The following is a 22,128-nucleotide window of genomic DNA, read 5'->3' on the forward strand; positions in this document are numbered from 1 at the left end:
TTTCTAATATATAATTTAATCTAAAGTAGGGGCATGATAAGTCTAAAAATATATGAATATAAGTTTATATTCATATATTTTTAGACTATATATAGAATACATTACTATAAAAATTACCAACGAAAATTGGTTTGAACGAGATCTAGCTAGTAGTTTTTTATAAGTACGTCATAAATGGTGAACCTTAATTTAACTTTCATTAAATCAACTGAAATATAAAAATAAATCAAAAACCTTTCAATTTTATAAAAACCTTATTGCTGCTGCGGAACCCTTCATGGGCGAGTCCAACTGGCACTTGGCCGATTTTTTATAACACGGTGCACTTTCGCTCCTTAACATGCACAGTACGAGCCGAACTGAACTTACAAGTTACAAGTCATCGTCATTTTATGTCCATAGGCATTAGGCCATTCCCTTAACCTATCCTGCAATCATCATTAAAAAAAAGTAACTAATCAATCTCAATCATTGATTCCCAATCTAAAGTACTATAAATAGTACTTTAGATTTAAATAGTACTTTAATTATAGGTATAATTAAGTCTTAAATTTAAGACTTAATTAAACGATTGGTTCCTAAGTCCTAACAGATTTTTTTTAATTCGTAGAAAGCAGTGCCGCATCTTTACCATCTGCAGTGCTAGCACGGCGAAAAGTAGAAATGCGAAAGTATAGACAAACTGTGGACATAAACTTAAGGTGCCGCGGCCGTTCCGATCTTTACCGCGGCTAATCGCGACCGACAAAAATTCAATTAAAATGCCACTTTATGACAGACTATAGTATATGTTATTTGAATTTTTAGGACTATATTATGTCATAAAGTGGCATTTGAACACTGAGGTAGTAAGTACTTACTACGTACTAGAGCAGCTATTGCGAACAAAAAACATGTCGCACTTGAGGCATGAGCGGGGTGGGAGGCGGGGCGGTGATTGCTATAGATCAGTACCGCAGAAGTGACACAGTTTTGTGCCTACGCTCGAATGAATGCAGAATCTATTTGAGTAAGTGGATAAAATAAAAATAAAAATTCACTTTTTTATAAAATTTATAATTAATATGGATCCATAGTCCACTATAGCTAATTACCTTATTTAAATTACTTAAATATTTTCAAATATCTACCATAATAAAATTATTATAATGTACGCATGTATAATGTACGTAATATTTTAAATACATACTACCAAAATACATACTCGTCTACGTGAGTAAGTACTTCATTCATCGTCGTCTTATCATAGATCTGTATTCTGCCTACATTACACTCTGAATCTACTACTCTATGACAATGCAAAATGGCGCGCCTCTTCGCCTAGTAATTGAATTTTCGTATTTTAATTGAAAATAATTAAATAAGAATGCTTATACCGATGAAATGTTATTCCGTTGCATTTGGAAGTGTTACTGGAATCAGTTTTGCAGTATCTTAACCCACAACTAGGCATTTTTGCGACTTTTTTTGGTTTCGTTTTTGATTGTGGTACGTCTGGCGCGCAGAAGAGCTCGCGGGCGACTAAGTGCACTGCTGCTATATAGATTACGTTGAATGTGACCAAGCATTGCGTTGCGTTGTCGAGTCTAGTACGTAGTACATACTATGTCAGTGCATTTGAATTGAATTTTTCGGAACGAAAAAAGTTTGGAACGACACCTTAAGTTTATATCCACCATATCTCCACAGTTTGTCTATACTTTCGCATTTCCACTGGTTACCATGCTAGGGCTACTGGGGCTCGTGGCAAATTCTTTCGATGTGACCTTATCAGCGAAAATTGTCACGTTAATAATAAAACTTATACGGTCTTACCACATCTGTTGAACAGTTGTTTTGAGACCATTTTGTACTGAATTTTTCTCTAATCAACTGTTCAACGTGTGTTTAAATATTTTGTAGTAAAACCAATAATTATTAAATCTGAGCTTGCGACTTCTTGGGTCGGGACTCGGGAGCCCGTGGCATTTTGCCAGCCTTGCCTATCGTTACGCCCGTGCCAGTAGTAGAAACTAGAAAGAATTCCTTATATAGCCATGCTAAATGCGCTGGACGCTTGCTTGTCATATTTTTATAGATAGATATACTTAACTTCTTACGGCTTCTAGGCTTCTACCAACATTCTAATATTATATACTTAATCAACCCCCTACAATATGTGATTCGTGAAAAGATAACCTAAATCTTCAACACATGACCTTCTTAAGGTCTTAGAACTCTTTACAATGTACCAATTACCAACCATATTTTTCCTTGATGACTCACTGCTTATTTAACGCGCATTCTTTAGCTTTTCCTATAGGTTAAAATCTTAAAGGTCATGAGATCATCAACTTTATAATGCAAGGCTACAGGATGAAAAAATGTTGAAAATTCATATCTGGTCATTGGGCCCAGTGGACCCTATTTCTTTGGGCCCAATCGCCCAAGTACTCCCCGAAAATTATAGGTACGGTACGTAATTACTATGTGCAATGCTGCTATGTCATACACTTCGACTTAGCTATGAAGTGCCTAATATCCTTATAACATATTTTATTAAATAATTCAAAGATTCTGACCAAAATTCAAAATATAAGTAAGTATAGTAGAATAAAATCTCCTGCATCGATTGAGACCAAAAAATTAATACTTACTTTCTCGAAAAGTTATGTGAATACTAATTCATTTTTAAATTTAACCATTAATCAAAGGTAATTTTTACCGGAAGTGCTACAATTTTTGAGAAAACAGACGAATCGGTAACTTTGTATCAAAGTTATACGGCTAAAAAACTGCTAATCGATTTCTTAGTACGATTTGTGATTTTTTAAGCTGAAAAAAGTGGGTTCACCGGTGATTCTGCGGAAATATTTCAAATTGAAATACTAAAAACAAAATAAAATTTATATTTAAGGGGTCTCCCATACAACAAATGTGATTTTTTTAGGTTTTTTGCTCGTAATCAATGATGGTAACAGCTAGGCACTTGAACTTTTCACAAAATCCTCAATTATATTTGTACTTTAATTAATAATAAAATTTTAATTGAGTAAATATATAAGTGGGTTATACCGGTACGTAACCCTTCATGCGCGAGTCCGACTCGCACTTGGCCGATTTTATTTTTTTAGTTCCCAGCATTGTTCTCATAGAAAAAGTTGTTCATTTTGACGGACTCATTTGATGGTTTCAAGGATAACGGTGTTTACACTAACACGCTGTATATTTTGAACCCCTTGCTTTGTCTATGGACAATAAGAGCCATTTGGATGTGTAGAAAGTGTAAAGTAAATCCATACCAATATTATTATCAAATAATATGCGGAAATGTGTCTGTCTATCTGGTACCTCTTCACGCTCAAACCGCTGGACCAATTTGGTGTGTGGTATGCAGATACTAAGAGAGACGAGAAAGGACATAGAATAGTTACGGAAAATGCACGGTTCCCAATCAACTAATTTCGGCGTAATAGAGTTGCAGGCGTATTCTAATTACAACTAAACAACCTTACACTTCTGAACGCACCCTTAGTATTATTATATTAGGCTGGGGAAAAAGTTTCTTCGCATTTTATATAAAATTCAAAAGGTTTTTTTATAAAGTTTACTAACAATTGACTAAAGTATATAGGTGCCATTTTGTTCGATAACTTTTTGCCATCTTGTTGGTAAATCTGCATGATCCCATTGATATAAAAATTTTGGGGCTTCTGATAAAAAAAAAAAACTACGACAAGTGGTTTTGGCAGTCCTACTGTGATGTCAACCTGACACTGCCTAAGAAATTCTGCAGCGACCGAGAAAGGTGGAAACTTAAACTCCCGTAATTTTTGCTGAATTTTTGCTTAATTCCGGCGGCTTTCTTTCAACTTCTTGCTTTAATCTCATCAGTTGTTTGCAGTACAGTTCAGAATCGATGGTCCTGCCTGGCGGTAACAGCTCATAATGAATAATGCCCTTCCAATCCCACCACACACACAGCATCACCTTGTTGCGAGTTTACCCGGGTTTCGCCACAGTCTGTGACGCCTGACCGGCCTTTGACCACGATATTGTCGTACGTGATCCACTTTTCATCACCAGTTATCAGCTTCTTCGAAAATGGTTCGGTTTCTTTCAGTTTTATTAGCTCATGAGGCACCCAAATATCGAGCTTTTTTGTGTACCCAGCTTTTTTCAAATGCGCCAAAACCATTTTGTGGTCAATCCCCAGTTCTTCAGCTACATCGTAACCATATCGTAACTACTAATATGACGATCTTGCTCCACTTTTTCAAAAATGGCATCAGATACTTTTTTTACGTCCGTGGCATCAGATTTGTCCGTAACAGGGCGACCAGAGCAACGTGCATCTTTGATATCAAAATTTCCGGATTGAAAACGCTTTAAAAACCAAATTTGCGCTATTCTCACAGATACTGCATTAGGTTCATAAACATCACAAATTTTTTTCGCGGCTCGTGTTGCATTTTTACTACTACATAATAAAATTTTAAAACGTTAGTATCGAATTTCTTCATTAGAATCACTCATTTTAACAATAAGAAAAACAAATGAAAATCTCACATTTACCTAATTTGAATTTGGAATTGTCTTCTGTAAAATTAAAACTTTTTAATGATACCGTACCAAAATCAGCCAGATACAATTGGTATAGCCCAAGAGATTTTATGACAAGTTCACACATAATATACTATAATGCGAAAAGACTTTTTCCCCAACCTATTACAAAAATGTATAACTAAGGGTGCGTTCAGACATGCGCGTTTTCTGCGCATACGCGGTGTTTGTAGAAATGAATAAAAGCTTGTAAATAAGCTTGTATATAATCAGAAATTAGCAAACTGACCGCTATCGCGTTTGGGAAGACATGCGACACGTGCAGAAAACACGCACGTCTGAACGCGCCCTAACAGTCACCTATGACCTACCTAAGCCTTTTTGCCTTCGTGGCTTTTGCTGACTTGCAGTCTTCGTCATCACTTAATAGTTTGTTTATGGCTAACTGTTTACTAATGGTATATAAATTATTATTACCGGATCAAAAGCATGACCCTAAACTTTTCCTGGTGAAAGTCACCATCGCGCAACAAGTCTGAATCGTCTTCCCCACACCCACAATAGTAAACACTTGGCACTATTGACATAATTTACTATCTTGATTAATCATTTGTGTGTGAACTGATGTTTGTTTTGATTCTAAATTAATATAAGTGGCACCTTCTAAGTTATAATAGATTCTGCGCGCGGCTAAAAACAATATTGTTGTTTTATATGCTTACCATATTATGCTTTGCTCAGATCTGATAGGATCACAATATGCAAAACTTTAAGAAATCTAGACTTATTTAAGATACTTATAGCAACTTCAACAGAAATGCGCGGGGCGGGTCGATTTTTTTGCACGCAAGACGTGTATACATGCATGTGTATACGTATACGTTACAATTTATCATCTGTATAAGAAACGTGGATCACGGTAAAGCAATTACCGGATTTCTCGCAAAATTAGCAAGACGGAGCTCGAGTTAACGATGATAGAGGAGGTCCCCTTCACTAGCCTAGTTGGTATTCGTGCTGTATCGATATTGATAATTATTTTTCGATTTTATTCTTAGATGTTTTAGCACAAATCCTAGGAATTACATACCATACCAAGACCATACTCCGGTCAAGTGGGGACATTTGAGGTTGCATAAATTCGCACCAAGCTGAAAATCGGTAATATTGTTTAGAATGAGATTAGTGATTACGAATAAAATTTGAAATTCCGCATGATTCCTAATGTGTGCTAAATTTTTTATTCAAGGTCAAAGATAAAAAAAATAGTTTTTCACGATTTTCAGCGAAACGGTAAGTTATATTCATAAAAATACCTCAGATGAAAATTATTGTAGGCCTTAAAATTGTCTACAAGAATGTATTAATACTTTTTTCATACCAGTCACCTTTTTTGAAATATAACGACTCGATGTTAAGGTTGTATTTCTCAAAATATGCATAAGTACCTACGCTTCGTTTACAATGTATGGACAGTTTGCCTATTACCAGTGTCAGATCCTTTAATGTTATCAAATACGGTATTATCTTTTTTTCCCTCTCCCTCTGTCACGGTTTTAAAATGGCAGCAATTTTAATTTTTTCTTGGACCCTTATTTTGCATTTGACCAATTTTTACCGGAGGCCCAATCCCCTACCCTATTCCCTTCCCTACTCTCCCCTATTCCCTTCCCTTTCCATCCCTGCCCTCCCCTATTCCCTCTTAAAAGGCCGGCAACGCACCTGCAGCTCTTCTGATGCTGTGAGTGTCCATGGGCGACGGAAGTTGCTTTCCATCAGGTGACCCGTTTGCTCGTTTGGCCCCTTATTTCATAAAAAAAATGCTTCTCATCTAAGTATCCTAGGAAGATAAAAAATGTCGCATATTTTGAACTCGCATTTTAGGAACAAATTGGTATCAGTTCTATGTTTGTTGGTAGGTGAGGACGGAGCCCATACATTTTTGCCCATAGTCCTTGACTGGAGTAGTCATCAATTATTATAGTTCAAGAAAATTAGTTGAAAATTTGGCAAAAATAATGTAGGATTTTAGCTATCAGGATATTATGTATTATGTAGGTTACAGAGTAAAGTTAATCTATTTTCAAAATTGATTTTCAAAATTTTTCTTTCGGTATATAGGGTATCATCCCAATTTGGTATTATATTCACAAAAGTGGTGATCTGATCCATAAGACGTAATCGAGGGAACTCCTAAATTTATAGAGAAACACGTGGTGACTTCGGTTTCGTGAGAAGTATTCTAAGTATATGCTTCAAACAAGTAAGATTTTGCACCGAGGTATACCTGGTAAGTATACCGTGGTTCGGAAAGTGCTGAGAGAACTCCTGATTCTTTATAGATACAAGTTTGGGAGTTTCGGCGTTGTTTTAAGAACGGAAAGCATATGCTACTATGCAAATTACATTCATCATCATCATCATCACTACCATGTCAGGGTCACCAATGTCACAACTCACATGGTTGTAAGTATATGGATACAATATACACACAACACTGTAAAATATCATCAGTCATCACGTTATGTCCTTATTTATTTGGTACATTTCAAAGCGATTTTAATACAAAAAAACCAAGTTCAAGTACCACAAAATTGAACATAAGTAACAAATTCAACCTTTACTCCAGAGCGTAAGGCACACATTTGGGTTGGACTGAAGGAAACGGGGCACTATGGAAAAAAAAAGACTTACAAAAATTTTTCGTCAAAATTTTAACCTCTTATAACCACCCTTTTTGAATATACCAATCGATAGGGGGCACCAAGGGGAGCAAAAAAGCTCAGATAAACTTTTCTCAAAAATCAACCCCCGGCCAGATACAGGCCGATATACGAACCTCGTTAGTATGGCGAAAATACTTAAAAAAAAATTGACGACAAAAATACAACCCCCTATGACCACCCCTTTTTATTATACCAATCTATAGGGGGCGCCAAGGGAAGCAAAAAAGCTCAGATAAACTTTTCTCAAAAATCAACCCCTGTCGAATGACAGGCCGAAATGTGACCCTTGTTAGTATGGCGAAAATACTTAGAAAAATTTGGCTAAGGTTTAGGACTTCAAAATGATGAAGATTGAGTACAGAAATAGTTGAGGTTTAGCCGAATTCGGAAAAAGGCACTATTAGATAGGAAAAATTATTTAATACTTTTTAGTTCATATTATAAGGATGTTATTATTGTTTTTACCTTGGAAGTCGGTTTTAATTTTTTATTAAAAATAATAATTAGTTACTTACCTAGTAAACCATCGCGTACTATACTTACGTAGAATAACACACCTGCATATTATTCTACGTAAGTACGAGTATCTTATTTTATTACAATTTATTAACAGTCACACATACAAGATATAATATCAGCTGGGCAGTTCCATGAAAAAGTCTACCATGAACTAAAAAAATAAATACCTGATTTTAGTATTAAAAATACTTAATTATAGTCACAACATTATGGAACTATTAAGATTTTATAGAAGCAACAATTTCTAAGCATTACTTTTCTAGCAAAGCTGCCATTTATGAGATGATGTCGTGAGCTCGGCTGAGTGTGGTTTTGTGTGATGAAGTTCTGACTTAGTTTAACGTTATGTATTTTAAATTCTTGTCATATTTTGTTACACACTGATTGTTCAAACAATTAAATACTGATATAGCTTTTGAGATTCGAGAAAATTCATTTTTATAAAGATACTAGCTGTCCCGGTGAACTTCGTGTCACTTTAAAACCTTCCCTGGATTCTACGAATATTTTAAGACTAAAATTAGCCCAACCCGTTCAGCCGTTTTCGAGTTTTAGCGTTACTAACATAATTGAAAATCCATTTTTATATATTTGACTTTTAAGTATTATCACAAATCTTTTGTATGGGAGTATAGAAAAGTGTTGTTTTTAGACTTTTTCAGGAAATTGAAAAAAAAAAATTTTTTTGAATTTTTCTTTCCGTAAGAACCATCCTCGTACTTCAAGGAATATTTAAAAAAAAATTAGCGAAATCGGTCCAACCGTTCTCGAGTTTTGCGCTTAGCAACACATTCAGCGACTCATTTTTATATTATAGAAGATAATAGGCTTGTAAGATCACAGTGTCGAGTTATAGTGTCGGTCACATAGAAACTTTCCTACTTAAAGGCATTACTCAAATGATACCGGCATTAAAAATTTGTCATCTTTTTTATAACACCTAAACTCTAAAAAATATTTTTGTAGTGTCAGTCACATTATAGAGTCGATCACGCCTAAAAGTAGCGTTTTGTTTGTTATTTTTGCTGATAGATGGCGAAAACAACTATAGAAAGCAGAGAGAGAAGCAGAAAGCTAAATTATTATTTTAAGAACCTGCCAGACCACCTCAAAGTCAAATAAAATCCAAAATTATGCGATGTCTGGAAATGGGAAGCAATTGTCACAAAAATCTGGCAGTAGGATATGAGATTATTACAGATATCGCAAGAAAATAAGATAAAATTATTGATTTTTAAACTTTAGTGAACGTAAGATAGACCAGCAGAACAGGAAACCTTCTAAAGTAATAGCGACCGAAACTCCACAGTGTCTGGTCGTTCTTACCTCTGTAGGGCTCATATAATGGAAATTTTTTAGCTTAAAAAAATGACGAAAGTCTGCCTATCGCTACCTCTTGGGTTATTATGTTAATAGTTTTTGAAAAGATTTCGTGTTGAGTTATTTTTTGACTAATTATTAGTTTTTGTGACGTTTAAGTTCAAAAAAAGCATTTTAATGAATTAACTAATTAGTGATTAGCTTTTATATACTTTTAGAGTTCGTACTGTACGTGCTGAGATACATAAATTTTAAAGTTTAATGTAAAACTACCGACTTTTACCTGCACAAAATGAGTGTAGTGTCGGTCACGTTTTGGGCTGTAGTGTCGGTCACAATTTCTTTTGCTAATAAATATATTTTTTTTAAAATACAGGTTATAGGTAACCATTTTATAATAGTTTGTTTCATGCACTTTTGATAAAAATACTAAGTAGAGTTATTTAGCACACAGAGAGGAAGATTATTGGTGTTTACAAACACTCTCGGAAACGACTTCCTTTTGCATGTAGTGTCGGTCACGTTTATGTTTGAGTAAATAAATGCTATTTGAAAACAACAGTGTATACCATTTTTTCTACATAAGTCAACTTGTTTTATCTGCTACAAAGCCATCTTAAAATTGATACTAACAACATGATAGTACTAGCCATAATATATGACAAAATAAAACTCAAGTCGTATCAAATGTAGAGTCAGTCACATATGGAATTGCCCAGCTGCAGATAATTTTAAACAATACTTACATTTAAAAAAAATCGAAGTGAACACGTGGTAAAAGAAACAAAAGTAAGCTGGCAGATTGAAGCGAGACGGCAGACAGTTATTGTACTATGAACGCTAAACGCCATTGCGTTAAATTAACCTAATTTCAACCTTTTGCATTAAAAGGTTGAAATTAGGTTGTTTTCCAGAATAGTAGGTAAATATCTCGGCGATTTCGCGCCGTTTGTATGGAAGTGAGACAGGCGATGTTACTTGTATTATCGAAGCAACTTACTTCCATGCCGGCTCTTGATATAGGCGAACGCGTTGGCCAACGCGTCTGCAGACGCGTTGGCCCAATGTGTAGAACGGGCGTTCGCGCGTTGGCCGTAGGTATTTAGACGTTGGCCGACGCATCTGCGAGCTTGCCGCGCGGGTCGGAAATGTCGGCAAAAGATCAAAGGACATTTGTCGCAAGCTTCGCGCTCCATCCACACATAGGCCGCGCGATCAGTTTGCCCGGAGTTATAATTATTATAATATGTAATAATTTTTGTATGTAATAATTTAATAAATAATAAGTAGGTAATAAAATAATTACTTATATTATTTTGATATTATAAAATATTATGTAAAAGTGAGTTTATTTCTTTGTTTGTTACGTTTTCTCGCCTTTTATTTATTTATTTCCAGAATACTCTTTAAAAACTTTTTCTTGTCCACATTTACAAAGTAATTATAAGCTGTGAATAAATAAACAGCTGCAGCTGTTAGCGACTAAACATCCATTTTGAATCCGTCCGCACATTGGCGCGATCCAAAGCATACTGAACGACCTTCCTATGTGTGGATTACTCACAAACGCCGTTGCAAGCGCACTGCCAACGCGTCTGCAGACGCGTTGGCCAACGCGTTCGCCTATATCAAGAGCCGGCATCAGAAGTAATGTCAAATGTGTGCCTTACGCTATAGAGTTAAGGTTGAATTTGTTATGTTCAATTTTTGTGACATTGGTGACCCTGTCGTGGTAATGATGATGATGATGAATGTAATTTGCATAGAAGCATATGGTTTCAGTTCTTAAAACAGCGCCTAAGCCCCCAAACTTGTATCTATAGGGAATCCGGAGTTCTCTTAGTATTTTCGGAACCATAGTATACCTCGGTGTAAAATCTTGCGTTTTGGTAGCATATGCTTAGGATGCTTCTCATAAAACCAAAATCACCATATGTTTCCATATAAATTTCGAGGAGTTACCTCGATTACTCATGATTCCCATCATCAGGTCACCTGAAAATGGGACCAAATTGGAAGGAAACCTCATACAACAAAACAATAATTTCGAAAATCGGTTCACAAACGGCGGAGTAATCGTTGAACGTATACACAAATAAAAATAAAAAATATCCACAGCCGAACATATAACGGATAACCTCCTCCTTTTTGGAAGTCGGTTAGTAAAATAAAATATTTAATATTCATATTGGTTAAAATTTGATTGAATGTGTGGCACTAGTCCCACTGAAAACAAGCAAAAATCTCATAATAACTGAACGTAAATAATAACAAGTCTATAAATAATTCTCTACCTTAGAGGTAGAAACGGATACAAAAACCCATACCATATCCCATCTCCGCTCTCTTCCCCTCCCTTCCTGTTCCCCATTTTCATTTAGGCCTGTCTCTGATGATGAATATGATATTGAATGTACCGTAACTTCTTGGTGGAAATTCATGTTTCACAGTAATAATATACACTTTTCATGCACTTTTTCCACTTTTATTAATAACAATGATGAAGTTTATAGACATATGATGGCCATAACTTCTAATGCAGCAGGCGATGACAACCTGAGCCCTCGCATGATATCCCTTACCCTTTTGTACGTGGGAGAGCCATGCTTCGGCACGAATGGGCCGGCTCGACCGGAGAAATACCACGTCCTCACAGAAAACCGGCGTGAAACAGCGCTTGCGCTGTGTTTCGCCGAGTGAGTGAGTTTACCGGAGGCCCAAACCCCTACCCCATTCCCTTCCATACCCTCCCCTATTCCCTTCCCTTCCCTACCCTCCCCTATTACCCTATTCCCTATTAAAAGGCCGGTAACGCACCTGCAGCTCTCTGATGCTGCGAGTGTCCACGGGCGACGGAAGTTGCTTTCCATCAGGTGACCCGTTTGCTCGTTTTCCCCCTTATATCATTAAAAAAAAAACCCTTCCTGAACTCTTGCCGATTCTCACTCACATTTTTAACTATTCCTTGACAACGAGTTCTTTCCCTTCTGCATGGAAACGTGCGAATATCATCCAGCTTCCCAAAACCCCTAACCCCTCTTCCGTGTCTGAATTTAGGCCCATTTCCATACTACCTTACCTCTCCAAAGTCCTGGAACACATTGTCCATAAACAGCTTTCCCAATATCTTTCCTCCAATAGTTTGCTCTCTCCCTTTCAATCCGGCTTCCGATCTAGTCACAGCACTGTCACAGCACTGCTAAAAGTCACTGACGATCTCCGGCTAGCCATGGAGAACAAATGTGTTTCGATCCTGGTCTTGCTTGATTTTAGCAGTGCCTTCAACTCTGTAGACTTTGATATTATCCTCTCCATCCTTTGCTCCCTTAACATATCTCCCTCAGTGGTAGACTGGTTTGACACACATTTTCGGGGGCGCTCGCAACGTGTCCGCTCTGATGAGGACACCTCAGACTGGTGTGATATCGAAGTGGGTGTAACCCAAGGTGGCGTACTCTCTCCACTCCTTTTTTTCTATTTTTATTAATATGATAGTCTCTCTGATATTTTCTTGTTTTCATCTCTATGCAGACGATCTCCAAATTTACCGCCACTGTAATATAGATGACATTGATTTTGCAGTTGCCTCAATTAATTCGGATTTACAGCGCATTGCAGACTGGCTAGATCTTATGGCCTGCTTGTCAATCCTAAAAAATCACAGGCCATTATAATAGGAAGCTGATATATGACCCAACAATTACGTAATATACCTAATATCATTTACGACGGTATCACTATCGATTATGCAGAGACGGTCAAAACTTTAGGTTTAATTTTGGACAGCAACCTCTGTTGGAAGCCTCAAGTTAATGAAGTCAGCAGAAAAGTACACTACTCGCTGCACATGCTGAGGAATCTCCAAAACTTTTTACCTATCCAAACCAAAATTTTCCTTGTCCAAACTCTAATTTTTCCCATCCTTGACTATGCCGACTCCTGCTACTTAGACTTGACTGATGAGCTTTTAACAAAATTAGAACGTTTGCAAAATCTTTGCATACGTTTTATTTTTGGCTTAAAAAAGTTCGACCATATATCAGCTCTATCTGTTGTCTTGTATCACATCTTTCTCCGTAGGGCTGCTGTAAGAAATTTCTTTTGAAATAAGCAGTTCCTTTGTGTCGTCTTTCAATGTCAATTTTTATGTAAATAGTGTCTTGTGTGCAATAAATCTATACTAATATTATAAATGCGAAAGTATCTCTGTCTGTCTGTCTGTCTGTCTCACTTTCACGCCAAAACTACTGAACCGATTGCAATAGGCTACATTTTGATGTGGGAAAATATCTTATTTCCATGAAAATATCAATGAAAATTCGCATTGCGCGTGGGCCGTGGCCGTGGCCAGCGCTCATCCCGGGGGTCCTGGGTTCGAGTCCCGCAGGCGGAACAAAAAGTTTTCAATGTTCCTGGGTCTTGGATGTGTATTACTAGAATAACTAGAGTCTGAGAAAGGACATTACAAGGCTACATTTTGATGTGGGAAAATATCTTATTTTCATGAAAATATCGATGAAAATTAATTCGCTCGCCTCGCCGCTGCCATTCCGGTGTAGCGCGGCCCTTAATTAATCAAAATACCCAAAAACAGTTGTGCAGTGTGCACATAATCTATACTAATATTATAAATGCGAAAGTATATCTGTCTGTCTGTCAGTCTCGCTTTCACGCCAAACGCCAAAACTACCGAACCGATTGTAATGAAATTTTGTATACAGATAGTCTAAAGCCTGAGAAAGGACATAGGCTACTTTTTTACTGGAAAAAAGGGTTGTAAGGGTCGTAAATTTGTTCAAAAAATTCATAATAGATGGCGCCGTGCGTCTTCTACATCGCGCTGACGCTTGCTCAAAAGTCTTTCTATAAGAGGTGGTATCATCTTACATTTAAGTCTCGATTTTTTTCGATTGTTATATCTATTCTACGGTATTAAATAACTCAGTACTTTATCTGTGCAGGCAGTGACGTAACCAAATTTCACCAACGACTGTTAAAGTTAATGCTCGAATTAGTATCACGTTAGCTGTTTCGTTTTTCATATGAATGAAAGAGAAAACAGGACATTTTAACAAGCTGTTAACACTAACAGACGTTGGTGAAATTGGGGCTAAACCTATCAATGATAAATAGTTTATGGGTAAAGTTGTGTAATTGGGGGGCTGAATAAGCTTTAAAATTTGGCATAAAATACAAAGTTTAATATAAAAAAATGAAGTACTTATTGTGTGCACACTGCACAGCTGTATTGATTTAAGGGGTACCAGGGTTTTTTTTATAAAAGCTTTTGACACCAATTTTGTTGACATCGCGCGCTATAAACTGATGTCCACGCGGACGAAGTCGCGGGCAACAGCTAGTGTTAAATAAAATAAAAAATAAAAAACGGACATGTACGACATGTCGCGGGACGGCGCGTAAATTCCAACGCGGTATAGCCCGTCAAAAAAGTCACGACATTAATAGAGTCGCCACTTGTTTCCGGTGTGGCCTCTTATGGCCACACTGTATCCAGTCACTATAAAAGATTTTGATACTTTATATTAAGTACAGTGTAAAAAACACGTAAATATTATTATGATTTATATATAATATGTAGTTAAGAAAATTTGAAATAATTATGATGTAGTTATGTGTGTGTTTAATTTACGACATTACAAGAAACAATCTAATCTATGTAAAGTATTATAATCTTTGTATGTGCCATAGTCTGTCTCTGTCAAGAAAGTGAAGAAATTAAAAAGTGGCAACATCGTAGTGTCATCCCTTTCAAATCAATCTAAGAAAAAAGGGATGACATTACGATGTTTCCACTTTTTTTTTAATTTCTTCACTTTCTTGATGGACTATATAAAAATGCAATAACTCGTTTAAACGGTTGAACCGATGTGGCTAATTTTAGTCTTTAAATATTCCTGGAAGTCCAGGGAAGGTTTATAAGTGACCCGAAGTTCACCGGGACATCCAGTCACTAGTGAGACATATTAAACACTTGACCGTTATTTGAAGCATAATAATTGAGATAGGCACTTCCGTTTCCGCAGATTTTACCTCCTTTTCTTTCCTGAATGTTTGTAGCTCTGTCAACCTTGGCGCCATCATCGAGCAGGTAGAGGGAGAATTCCCGCTCGACTATGATCATTGGCGTTTTGTTTTCCGCACCGCACACTCGTGCTCAGAAATCATTACGTATTATACCTCCTTATAACTCCTAGTTATATAATTTAAGTAAAAAGTTAAATAATTTCAGTGTTGTGTTTTTACCGTTTTTCAAGTGTTTTGGTAATTCACGTAAGTTATATTTTTATACATTTTTTCTTAAGAAAAGATTAACATTTCATATTAATAACGATTTTATCGTTCGTATCGTTACTATAATAACGATTATAAATTTAAATACTACATTTAAATTTTTAAATATTAATTTTCTAGTTAAGTTCTTGTGTTTGAGTTCTTTCCTAGGTTAAGGTAGCTATTAATAATGAATAACGAATGTAAATTTATTAATGATTCGGTAGTGACACCAGCTAACGATAGATTTGAAACTACCCACTAATGTGGTTATTAAAAAAAAGCTAAATTAAATCAAGAGGTTAATGAACTTAACAAAAAGGTTAACGTACAAAAGGGTAAGGCATGATATCTCTTACCCTTTTGTACGTGGGAGAGCCATGCTTCGGCACGAATGGGCCGGCTCGACCGGAGAAATACCACGTCCTCACAGAAAACCGGCGTGAAACAGCGCTTGCGCTGTGTTTCGCCGAGTGAGTGAGTTTACCGGAGGCCCAATCCCCTACCCTATTCCCTTCCCTGTCCTCCCCTATTCCCTTCCCTTCCCTCTCCTATTACCCTATTCCCTCTTAAAAGGCCGGCAACGCACTTGCAGCTCTTCTGATGCTGCGAGTGTCCATGGGTGACGGATGTTGCTTTCCATCAGGTGACCCGTTTGCTCGTTTGCCCCCTTATTTCATAAAAAAAAAAACCTACCAACATAGATATCAGAAACAACAGCATACCAATAATAAATACTAAATGGTAGGCCTCATGTAGACACGACGTTCTATACGAGTAAGTGTTAACTTTGTTAACCTACTTAGAAATAAATATTTTTCATTTCATTTCATTTCATTAAATAGTTTAAGGGTAAAGCTAAAGTTGTGTAAAAAAGTTTAATTTTAAAAAAAAATTGCGCACACTACACGGCTGTTTTGGGTATTTTGATTTAAGGGGTACCAGGGTTTTAAAAAGCTTTTGACACCAATTTTGTTGACACCGCGCGCTATAAACTGAAGTCCACGCGGACGAAGTCGCGGGCAACAGCTAGTGAACAATATAAAAGCAAAACCTATTGAGCAATACTGATCTAACGATAAAGAATGAAAAAATATAAAAATTAATCAGTTTCGGTATAGATGAGATGCTAAGATGCAATTATTTTTGCAAAATTTAAAAAATTATTTAATTTTTTAAATTTTGCAAATTTAAAACTATAGGCGACCCAATGATATTCTACTTATAAGTACAGATATGTTACGTCCATACTATTTTCCGGCTTAAATCTCTTCCGAACAATTTTCAAATTCAAAATTGCAAACATTGACAAATTTGTCAAATTTAAATTTGACAATTTGTTAAAAATAAATGAAACAAAAGATACGAAAAACCATTTACATAAAAGAGACAGTTCTATTTTTAAACGTCGAATCGTATCGCTGTCTCTTTCTTCGCCTGAGCTATGACGAAAATTCGTTTTTTTTTCAGATTGTTCGAAAAATTTGAATTTGAAAATGTAAATAAAATATAAATAATCGAGGTATTTATTGCAATTAAGACATGTGGTAAGAGATTCCATGTGTTTTGTTTACTTTCGAGTCATAATTGGTACATTCTCGAAACACGCACGACGTCATTTTCAATTTATTTAGGGACAAGACGCGGCACGTTTGTGACTGCGCTCGATGCAGACTAAATAACAGGCGGCCCAATTGGGCCGTATTTGAATCTTCACAACGCGCGCGGTAGTAACATAATTTATCTGCTTTGAGTTTTTCATCATTGGGTCCACAAGTGTGGACCTATACAGACCTAACGATAAAGAATGCAAAAATATAAAAATTAATCAGTTTCGGTTTTTATGAGATGCTAAGATGCAATTAAGTATTATTTTTTTTGCAAAATTTAAAAAAATATTTATTAAAAAACTACAAAAAACCAAACAAAAATTATTGTGGACCTATACAGATCTAACGATAAAGAATGCAAAAATTTAAAAATTAATCAGTTTCGGTTTAGATGAGATGCTAAGATGCCAGGTTTTTTTGCAAAATTTAAAAAAATATTAAAAAACTATAGGGGACCTAACGAAAATTATCATGGTGGACCTATACAGACCTTACGTAGACCTATCGATTAAGGTCATTTTGATTTCAAAAATCCTTCGCTGGGGTACTAAATTTGTGCAGGTATGAAACACTATTTTGTTCCTGTGAAAAGCATAATATATTTTAGATGATTATAATATGCTCAAATTACGACCTTCATAAATTCTCAAGAGTCAGTAAAAGCTGAATAATATAATACTCAGAATTATATTTTACCGTCCAGACTGTAGAACTGTAGAAGTATAACGAAGCCTCAAAGAATTTATTCATGTACGCAAGATGCAATAAAAGTCTAAGGTCGTCAATGGTCACTTAAGGAAGAGAAATTGGAAAAGAAATTGACCTTGCTCAAGACGTAGGTATCCGAAAAGACCAAGAAGAAGAAAAAGCAACATTATGATGTTTTTTGTTTTACCCTTTAGTGAAAACAGAATTAGATAATACATTGATACTAACGAAAATATTTCTTTTATAGTTATATCAGACAAAATTCTAAGAAACACCTTTAAGATCGGACTAAATGAAAAAAGTTACAGACGAATTTGTGAAAAAAGTTGTTTTTTCGCTTTCCTGAAGTCGTGTTTTGGCCCTTACATTAAGTGATATTTCCGGTGTCTATTTGTGCCTTTTCAGCCTTTTTTTGTAGAATTTTATCTTTAAGGAATTCGGAGATACAGTTATCTCCGAATTCCTTAAAGATAAAATTCTACAAAAAATTGAGCAGATGTGCCTTTTTTTCTGATTCTAAATAATATTATGTATATTTTTTTTTTTATGAAATAAGGGGGCAAACGAGCAAACGGGTCACCTGATGGAAAGCAACTTCCGTCGCCCATGGACACTCGCAGCATCAGAAGAGCTGCAAGTGCGTTGCCGGCCTTTTAAGAGGGTATAGGGTAATAGGGGAGGGTAGGGAAGGGAAGGGAAGGGAATAGTTGAGGGTAGGGAAGGGAATAGGGTAGGGGTTAGGGGATTGGGCCTCCGGTAAACTCACTTACTCGGCGAAACACAGCGCAAGCGCTGTTTCACGTCGGTTTTTATAACTTAATTTTTCAAAAAATGTTAGTTGTGCCCATTTTTCTTACGACGGCCGACTTACACTCCGTGCCATTGAGATACTATAGACTGGAAAGAGCCTTATATCGGTGTATAAGTGTCAAAAGCGTGTAATGTTATGTCCTACTTACTAGGGCATAACAAAGGAGTCGGTCTGCATATTTCATGTAGGTAATAAAAGTGTTAATAAAGGTTTTTAGTGAACATTTAATGCTAGATATTGTTGAGTTTTGTGGTTCCGCTAAATAATAAACCATAAGAATGGCCAAAGAATGCCTCAAACACGTGGATTTAACATGAAATACGTAAGTTTTGAACAACATTTTTTGGGCTTTTCAATCGGTATTTTTGTAAGCTAAAATGATAATTTATAAGTTTATTAATCCCTTATTCGTGCTATATAAGGCATCAATGCTAAAAATGTCACATAATTTTTTAATTTGGCTATAAAAATTGCATAGCTTTTTACGTGAGTTTACGGATTCTCATCACTTGAACTATAGTTAATCTACTTTATTGCTCCGTGCGTTTATTAGTACCATTGAGGTACTATATTATACTGGAGAGAGCCTTATATCGGTGTATAAGCGTCAAAAGCGTGTAATGTTATGTCCTACTTACTAGGACATAACAGAGGAGTCGGTCTGCATATTTCATGTAATAAAAGTGTTAATAAAGGTTTTTAGTGAACATTTAATGCTAGATATTGTTGAGTTTTGTGGTTCCGCTAAATAATAAACCATAAGAATAGCCAAAGAATGCCTCAAACAAGTGGATTTAACATTAAATACGTAAGTTTTGAAAAACGTTTTTTGGGCTTTTCAATCAGTATTTTTGTAAGCTAAAAAGATAATTTATAAGTTTATTAATCCCTTATTCGTGCTATATAAGGCATTAGTGCTAAAAATGTCACATCAATTAAGAATTTGGCTATAAAAGTTGCATAGCTTTGTACGTGTGTTTACGGATTCTCATCACTTGAACTATAATATAGTTAATCGATCTCATGAACTAATTGACTTTCTTTCCTGAATCATAATGTGCTTCGAAATAATCGACAAATAGAAATATTCAAGAAAATAAACGCACACTACTTGTATGAAAATAAGCACAAAATGGCTACGCGATGACGGGCTATGACTACATCTATACTATAATACTTTATCTATGATTAGTACAGTATATAAGTCTATGGTGCTAGTAGTGAATAGTGATGTGCCAACTCGGAAAAAACTAAACTCGATATATGCCGAATTAAAAATTAAAATTCATGTAACTCGGTTTGAACTCGAGTTTACTGGATGGACAAGTGAATGTTTTTTTTTTTTTTAACAGTTTATTCCCCCTTTATGCGAAATAAATAGTTAAAAAATTGGAACCGGCAAATGATATTTTTATCTGTTTCAATTCTTTAATTTTTATATTATTTAAGTATTTATTATAAGTAAAAAAACTCGAGTTAACTTGAGTTAGTGACTCGAGTTGACCATCACTATGTGCTAGTACTTCATACGGCATACCACTCGAACCAGTTACAGATTAATATATTATATATTATGTAGCTTGCTACATATTATTATATTAATCTGTGACTCGAACTCATGTGACTCATGACTCGTGACTCAACAATACAAAAATCACTACTCTAAGCTGTGACTAAACTACACGACTCGAAAGTCGAAACTAGTTATTCGGTTACATGATGTGGCCTGTATAATATAACTAGAGCTATCTCTAGTTATTGTAACTACTTAACTAGTGACGTGAAATAACGCCCAACGGCCAACCCTAGTAACCTAGTTTGTATACAAACAACCATCAAACAACAAACTAAAAACTTCAAAGTTTTGTCACAGACCGTTTTGACACACTTTGTAGTTTATAAAATGAAAAAACGTTCGGCTAGGGTTTCAGAGGCCCAGTGGAATATAATACTAAATTTTCTCGACAGAAACCCTAGCTTAGCCAAGTCAAGAAGCTATAACAATAGCGCAAAAGGACGTGCCCAAGCCACACAATTGTGGCAAGAAGTAGCCGACGCACTTAATGCTGAAGTTTCGGGAACTTATAAAACTCCCAAAGATTGGTCCATTGTAAGTAAATACCGTAACCAATCATCTTCAAATTGTTAAACAGGGTGTAACACTAAGTGATTCATTCAGCTCTACTATTTAAATACTAATCTGTGCATTCAGCGCTGCTACCATCACAATTCACAGTGAACTCTCTACAAGGAATATAATACAAACTCTAAAGCATTGTCACTTAGTTTTGTTATACCTTGTATAAATTGGACAAATGCATTTGTGATTAATATAAGTATTTTTTTAGTATGTCAGCAACTATAAAAGCAAGTTAAAGAAAATAGTTTCTGGCATAAATGCTGATGTGAGTGGGACTGGAGGAGGACCTCCCCGAGGGGGTTCCCTTACCCATATAGACACTCGCTTCCTGGCCATCATGGAACAGGGATTTGCCAAAACAGAGCCAGATGTGAGCGTCAAAGCCTTTTCCGAGGTAATAATTCAAATATTTCATGATTGGAACTAGTTTAGTTAAGAAAAGCAATTATTATTAATATTATTTTTTTCATTAGCAGCCTTATTCACCAACTCCGATACCATTTCATGGTACCGAAGAGGTTATCATGTGAGTAACATATTATACATATATTAATACTTATATATGTATAGGTATCTATAATACATACTTACTGAAAAAATTTTGTTCATAGATTTATTAATGAATTCTTATTTTAGATTTCCTGAAGTGGAGATTGTGAAGCCTGAGCCTAATTCTCCTGCCTCAGTCGAGCAGGGGGAAAGGGAGGCTGATGATGTTTTTAGCAAAGACAGAAAAGAACCGGAGCCGTCATTGCCGAGAAGAACAAGACAACAGCGATACCGCAGTAAGTATAATATCAATATTTTTAACCAAGAAGTATCATGAATTACGGTTTTTAAATTTTATTAAAATATTATTTCAGAACGTCCATCAACTCCTTTGGTTGAGGCTCGCCGGATCTTGCAAAAAGTAGAATTGCAGCGTTCTGCAGCAGAGCTGCGTAATGCTGAAGCTCTAAATCTAATTGGGCAGAATATTGGACGCCTAGCTGATGTTCTAGAAAGATTTTTAGCGAGGGACATGTCCTAAGTGCATATTATGTTTTAATAATATTGTGTCTGTTATGTTTCAAAAATGTTTGTTTTGTATATAATATATTACTTTGTGTGTATAAATAATGTTTAATTGTAATGTAATACTTAACGAATAAAAGTGATCATTTATTTTAGATATTATTCTTTAATTTAAATTGCTCTTTTGCAGTACTTAAAGACCTTTTCAAACAAAAAAAAAGTTTTGATTGGCTATGAATTTTAAAGGGGTTTGGGTAATATTGGCGTTATTTTCAAGTTTCGCGGCCACTCACCAAACCGGCATATTATGAAAGAACATATCAAGGGGAGTAAACTTTATTATGGGAGACATATAGCTAAACTATATCGGAGCCGAGATATTAGACATTTTAAGTTCGTATTTACAACTAAAAGTAAATTCAATCATAACATGAATACTCAGGAAAA

General features: G+C 35.7%; 1 protein-coding gene across 4 annotated transcripts; it reads left to right on the forward strand.

The window, feature by feature from the left end:
• The first annotated feature begins 20,190 nt into the window (after window positions 1–20,190).
• On the forward strand, window positions 20,191–21,720 carry LOC121728749. Of its 4 annotated transcripts, none has more exons than XM_042116994.1 (5): window positions 20,191–20,637; window positions 20,876–21,061; window positions 21,141–21,193; window positions 21,304–21,452; window positions 21,531–21,720. In XM_042116994.1, the coding sequence occupies exons 1-5, from the start codon at window positions 20,431–20,433 to the stop codon at window positions 21,695–21,697; spliced, it is 762 nt and encodes a 253-aa protein (XP_041972928.1). In that variant the 5' UTR covers window positions 20,191–20,430; the 3' UTR covers window positions 21,698–21,720. The 4 variants fall into 4 exon arrangements, with proteins under 4 accessions (XP_041972928.1, XP_041972929.1, XP_041972930.1 ...); XM_042116995.1 differs by having other exon boundaries at window positions 21,144–21,193; XM_042116996.1 differs by having other exon boundaries at window positions 20,876–21,037.
• The last annotated feature ends 408 nt before the right edge of the window (window positions 21,721–22,128 follow it).

The sequence above is a fragment of the Aricia agestis genome, chromosome 7, assembly GCF_905147365.1.
Source record: "Aricia agestis chromosome 7, ilAriAges1.1, whole genome shotgun sequence".
Lineage (NCBI taxonomy): Eukaryota > Metazoa > Arthropoda > Insecta > Lepidoptera > Lycaenidae > Aricia > Aricia agestis.